The sequence below is a fragment of the Agrilus planipennis genome, unplaced genomic scaffold (assembly GCF_000699045.2).
Source record: "Agrilus planipennis isolate EAB-ADULT unplaced genomic scaffold, Apla_2.0 scaffold146, whole genome shotgun sequence".
NCBI classification, from domain to species: Eukaryota; Metazoa; Arthropoda; class Insecta; order Coleoptera; family Buprestidae; genus Agrilus; species Agrilus planipennis.
The window spans coordinates 638,572-645,442 of record NW_020438977.1 but is presented as its reverse complement, the minus strand read 5'-3'; the positions used below and the strand labels follow the sequence as shown (position 1 = coordinate 645,442).

Below are 6,871 nucleotides of genomic sequence, written 5' to 3'. Positions count from 1 at the left end.
TGTAAGAAGTAAGTTATTTTCGTAAAACGAATCTTTCTGTTAAGGCTAAAATATTATGAAGCAGTCTTCAGATGTTATAATTTATGCGTCTACCCTCGTCCAAATTCTTTAGACTTTGTTTATATGAACGACGCGATAACGCCTAGAACAAGCGACCCTTTTAATAACCACACGCACGGTTCCTGATGGCAAGATCTCTTTTATACAGACAGTCTTTCGTAAGTCGTCGTTAGTGGAAAATATAAAAATCAGTTAAATAGTATTATTCACCTGTTTTGTGAAAGTGTTAGTTTTGTTGCTATCAATATACCTTAAAGGTGAGTTATTTCACTGGGTGATCAATTTTACTTGGTTAATGAATTGTAATTCATTTACATTAATGATTATGAGCTTTTATGATTATATTTCAATATGTGTGTTGAGCACTATGCGAGTTGACCCTTAGTGCTTTGGTGTTCGGGTATGATGTGACTCCTGATTGACTCCGCTAGTTGTTTATAGAGTGGGTACTATGCGAGTTGACCCTTAGTACCTTAGTGAAAGCATGTCGTTACACTGTTTACCATGGTAGCTACTCTAGACTAGCATAATTTATTTTCCGAGGAGGTATTTCGCGAGTTGACCCTTAATACCTGTGATCCGGAAAAGATTGTAATATAAATCCTAAACTATTATGTGTTTATTCACTTCGTTACATTGATTTATTGATGGTTGAATTGGTCGCTCATATATTTCTTTTGTTTATTTTACAGATGTGTCATCTCGGACTTATCAGGCCATTCATACATATTTTAATAAGTGTTTTCATTTTATACAAGTTAATACATATCATTTTATTATCATAGGTACGTTTAATTCAGATTTAGTTTTGTTCAATATAAAATAAATCATATAAATTAGTGTTATCATTTGAATATTCTTCGTAAATAATTTAAATACCCCCTACAATTGTGCATTTAATATAGATCAATATGGCCCTTTACAGTATGTAATTTAAATGAATATTTTCGAAGATATTATAAACTTAAAATGCAGGGACATGGCGGTTGCGGCGGTACCGGCCGGTTTGTATTGTCTAATGACAAAAAAAGCTGTGATTGTTGTATATAAAGACATTCTATAGTATATTTACCATCAACATTGCACTCGTGCGAAGCATAAGTACAAATACCATTAAACCAATTCCTTAACCCCTATCCCGGTATGTTTGAAGAAGTTTTACTTCAGTAGCGTGTTGTATAATTACACGTTGTATTTTTGTTTATAGTGTTCCATAACTACAATTTCCTTCTTTTTCATTTTCATGCAATCTGAAAACACGAAATTTTATACATTTCTTTTTACAAGTACCTACACAAGACCGTTTTAGCCCTTTCGATACTAAGCCTTAAAACACCTTTAGCTGTCTTAAATTACAAAGGCATGCAATATGATCTCATGGAAGTACACATTTTTTTTACAAATATGATTTTAATTTTCATCACGACCGGAAAGCGTGCATCGGTCAAGAAGCTTCTTACCTTTCTTATCGAGGGTAAGTTATTAATCCTCATAAAGGCATGCGGTATAAAATCGAAGAATCCTAGCTATCATCCGTTTTCGGTCCATAAGTATGGTATAACTACACATGATCCCTGTACTTTAAATGTGGAATAATTGATGTTTTACATTAAATAAATTTTGCTAGATTATCTAATAAATCATTCCGGAAACTTTGGTTCATGTCTCGTACATTGATATCACCGAAAAAATTCACTCTCATTGTATTACATCGCTAATGCAATCTTATGACTAATACTATCTATTCGACGTTATGATAGATATACTTGAACAGCGTTTCAGTTCTTGATAAGTATGTCGGCAGTGGTAAATTCGGCCGGTCATTACGACAGGTAGAAGAATTCATTAACCATAAGTCAAAGCGTAATCTCGACCGCTACGCTAAAATCTACCGAAAACTAAGTTTCTACACATTGCTTCAAGTATTTAGTCATGGAAAAGGAACATTAAACTACAATAAAACAAAGATTTAACAAAGAAAGTAGCAGTTTCTTNTTTAGTTTTACTTTTATTTCTTTTCATACAGTACCTACTGATCTGTCAGTATCTATTCTGTTGTAATAAAACAAAACTAAAATAAAATTTATTTACTATAATTTACTAACAAATTATAAAGTATTCAGTTGTAGGTCAACTGCAAAGATTTTACATATTAAAGGAAAAAGAGTTTCTGCTTAAAAAATAAGAAACAGTTGGAGATTAAGTTGAAAATATAGCAAATATAATTTATTCTATAGACTACGCTTACCTAATAATTAGAAAAAATAACAGTAGTCATTTTAAATTACAGAATCTCTGCTTTAAGAATCTTTTTAAGTGGAATTAGGTACATGTATCCATTTAGTAATCAATTCAAACATTTTTACAAGCACTTTTCTTGCAATTAACAAAGTGGTTTGTTAAAAAATAATTAAGAATAACAAGTTCATTAAATTTCTGAAATAGACATACTATCAAACAGTTGTCTCCAAAAAACCAAACCATCTCTGTAGCGTATTACGTAAATAGCTAGTTAAAAATAAAGAAAAACGTCACAGTCAAATTCTACCTAACAGAAAATTACTTACGTAATTCAATTTACATCTATTAAGATAACGACAAAAATCTTTGTTTTGTATGCAAGTCCCATTTATGATGGCAATTACTACCACCGTAGATATACTGGAAAAATACAATGAATAAATCTTTAATGATGAATAAAGGAGAAGTAACTTCCACAATAATTAAACGTACCCCATCATCATTAGTTATCGATTATCATATACATCTATTATTTAATATTCGTGTCATTTTCAAAGTAAAAATTAATATTCCGCAACGATTACGAAGCAAGTTCAAATTTAAAATATGCATACATGCAAGTAACTGCAAATCGCACGCCTCATTATAGTTTATAGTCAATGTCGAGAGAATTCAAGGCAATCTTCAACTTATCGGACTTTGTATATACCTATGTGAATACTCACACACTTAGAAGCATTAAGTAGTGGGTACCTATAATACCAACCGATACCTATAACCGAGAATGCACTAACGCCACGTGTTTGTATAAAGGATCGGAGTCAAACACTCAAACAAACATAACATACAAGTGTATTGGCGAAGGTAGATCAGTGTGTAGTAAATAGTAGCCCACTTTGTCAAGTATATAAATGCAAGATAAAAGTGTAAGTGGTGTGTTGAAACCTACATAATTGTTAGTATCTGCGGTCTATCCGATTGAATGGGAAATTAATAGCGATCTCATCATGCCGAAAATAGAAAGTAGTGAAATTTATCTGGCGAAAGCGAAATACGATGCGTACAGTAACAGAAAATATCCCTTTCTTGATAATAGTAATGCTAAGGTTGCTGTGATCGATATGGAGTCAGAAATTAAATCAAGAAACACCGGTACAAACATCCATGAAATGGTCCAGAAAAGCCGACAGTATTTTAATACCGGCGCAACTAAACACGTTCAATTCAGAAAACAACAGTTGCAAGCCTTAAACCGCATGCTGGACGAAAATTCGAAAGACTTGGAAATCGCTCTCGCTAAAGATTTAAATAAAAGTCCAATGGAATCTCAGATTACAGAAATCGAATTTCTAAAAAACGACATTCGAAGCATAATAAGTCATGTCTCAGAATGGTCCAAACCTATATTTGTTCCCAAACCACTTATAAACGCATTCGATAAGCTCTTTATATACCGCGAGCCTTACGGTCTCGTTCTTGTAATGGGAGCGTGGAACTATCCTATACAATTGACACTAGCACCTCTTGTGGGAGCCATTGCAGCAGGAAACTGCGCCATTATAAAACCATCTGAACATTCGCCGTCATGTGCACAAATTATAGCAAGATTAATTCCAAAATACCTGGACAACAACGCCTTCAAAGTATTCCTGGGAGGTGTCCCTGAAACTACAGATTTATTGAAAGAACGTTTCGATTATATATTTTACACGGGTTCAACCACTATAGGAAGGATTGTTCAAGAGGCAGCTGCAAAGCATCTTACACCGGTTACCTTGGAATTGGGTGGCAAGAGTCCCGCTTTTGTAGATTCAACAGCTGACATTAACATAGCAGTCAAACGAATACTGTGGGGTAAACTTATTAACGCAGGACAAACGTGCGTGGCCCCTGATTACATACTATGCTCTAAAGAAACGGAGAAACGTCTCATACAATCTGCAGAAGAAGTAGTACGCACTTGGTACGGCGAAGACGCGAAAAAATCTCCAGACTATGGACGAATTATTTCAAATAGGCACTTTGAGAGACTGCAAACTTTCCTAAACGACAAAACTAAAATCGCCCTAGGAGGAAAATTCGATGAGAACGAAAAATTCATTGAGCCAACAGTTTTGGTCAACGTTCATCCAAATGATCCAATAATGCAAGAAGAAATATTCGGGCCAATCCTACCCATATTAACAGTAAATGACGTATCCGAAGCAGTTAATTTTATAAATTCACGTGAACGTCCCCTTGCCCTTTATATATTCACAAAAAACAAGAAAGTAAAAGATTCGATACTGAAAGAAACCTCGAGCGGTGGAGTTGCGATAAACGACACTGTTATGCATACCATAGTTGACACGTTACCATTCGGTGGCATAGGATATAGCGGGATGGGTGCCTATCACGGAAAAGCCAGCTTCGATACATTCACGCACAACAAGAGCGTACTTGAAAAGGACTTCAATATTATTTTCGAAAAAATGGCAGAACCCAAATACCCTCCCTATAATAAAACTAAACAAAAGTATATAATGTTTTTGACCACTCACAGAGGTCATCTCTCATTTAGTTTCCTTTGGTACGTCATTTGTTTTATTTTGGGTATAGGAGCTGCTGTATTATTTATTCGTTTTTTCGCATAAAATTATTTACAAGGTAAATTGTTATCACTTTTTTTAATATAAAACACAACACAGTACTATAAAGATCTACATAAAGACATATGTAAATAATATAAGTACACGTCACAGCCATTACGAATAATTGTATTAACCGCCTAAGCGGAATTAAAGGCAATATTGGTTACAATACCATCTAACTAAGCATTGGGCACATACTTAGTTACATATTACATTTTGCGTTAAAGTAGCTAACGTTTAGTTGTTGTTAGAGGAAATTTATGAGTACGCTATTAAAAACCACTTTTGAAATTAACACTGATTTCAGGAACGCTTACATAAAAGTAATAGTTAATTCAAATTGCCTTCGGCATTTTCTTCTCTATGCATGTATTAATTTTATATGAATAAAGATATAACAGGAAAAAATATGTGATTGTTTACACCTTTAAGAAAATTTTACATAGAATAATTTTAATTTATTTGTAGTTTTTCACTAGTACTTTTTTAGCATTGACAATTTGTCGTACAATTTATTTTATTTTATATATAATTCAGACAACAAACAATTTTAAAAACATATTAAAAGTCCTTTAATTCATTCCTCATAGAATTACTAATATATGATAATAAAGACAAAATCAAAATTAATTTCCTTTTATTTAACACCGATCATTTAATAAAACTAAACATTTATGTGATTGCACAAAAAAATACTTAAAAGAAAAAATGAGTATACTTTTTACCTACACATACATAGCAAGCATAAATAGAATTGCTAATTATATCTTCTTAGATTAATTCGCATAGAAATTATTTAAAAACTTTAGGAATGAATCTATTATGTTATAGCGGATTCTTGCACACCGTACAAGTATCTGTGATGCATAATAATACCTAAGTAATTACTGTAGTATACAGGGTGTCTCACGGTGACCACCCATTAGAATATTTCTGAAACTACTTCGATTTGAATTTTAAAAAATTTGGATAATAGCGTTATTGGGTATGTTCTCCTCAATTAAAAAAACGATATCAATGTGGCACTTGACATCAACTTCGTTATTTTAAATGGAGCACCCTGTGTTTTAGACCAGTTTTGAATTTAACTTTTGATCCAAAGTTACCGTTTTCAATATATTGATTTTATTTAAAAAAAAGTAGCATAAAGCAGTAGGTAGCAAAAAAGCATACCTACTTTACAGTAAGAAAGCTGAAGTAACATTATTCTCAGGAGAGACAGCTATCCTCAAACTTCTCGTCCATACTTTCAAAGTAGGTTAACTTCAAACAGCCGTAAGTCCATTTTTTCAAATGGAACACCTTGTATGAATTTTCATAATCTTATAACCTTATTCAAAATTTAATTCTCTTTAGAATCGTACTATGATTCCATATATCCATCTCTTCTAATTATCGAATCACTTACTTTTATTTGTGAATGAAACTAAAATATTTAATATTTTACGAAGATAGATGTGAAATTCTTAGTAGAACTTCAAAACAAATATTACAAGTTAATTATTGTCACTCGAACACCCATAAGGAAAGTTTAGTAATTAAATATTTTGATTCTCAGTGTCAATTATTGAGTAGTAAGTATTTTTATTAAGAATGGAAAATGAAAATGCGTATCCAAATTGAGAACATTAAGAATGAAAATGAAATTCTGCATAAGGCTACGCAAATATATGCAGGGTGTTCCATTTGAAAAAGTGGACTCACGGCTGTTTGAAGTTAACCAAATCCACCATTAAATATCTAACGCCTGCTCTGTAATTAACTTACTTTGTAACTATGGACGGGAGGCTTGAGGATATAGCTATTTCTCCTGTGTGCTACTTTTTTTTAGACGGTAAATTTTGGAAGTAGGAAAGGCTTATGATAGTCTACCTATAATCAAAGGTAGAATTCAAAACCAGCATAAGATACAGGATGTTCCATTTAAAATAACGAAGCTG

The 6,871-nt window shown here is 32.6% G+C and overlaps 1 protein-coding gene across 1 annotated transcript; it reads left to right on the top strand.

Moving 5' to 3' along the window:
• Positions 1 to 2,234: 2,234 nt before the first annotated feature.
• LOC108737710 (aldehyde dehydrogenase, dimeric NADP-preferring) lies at positions 2,235 to 5,372 on the top strand. Its single transcript, XM_018470774.2, has one exon. The coding sequence runs from the start codon at positions 3,309 to 3,311 to the stop codon at positions 4,932 to 4,934; it is 1,626 nt and encodes a 541-aa protein (XP_018326276.1). The 5' UTR covers positions 2,235 to 3,308; the 3' UTR covers positions 4,935 to 5,372.
• The last annotated feature ends 1,499 nt before the right edge of the window (positions 5,373 to 6,871 follow it).

What these genes read in the sequence shown, in the direction of transcription:
- LOC108737710 (XM_018470774.2), top strand. Translation starts at nt 3,309, where the DNA reads ATGCCGAAAATAGAAAGTAGTGAAATTTATCTGGCGAAAGCGAAATAC.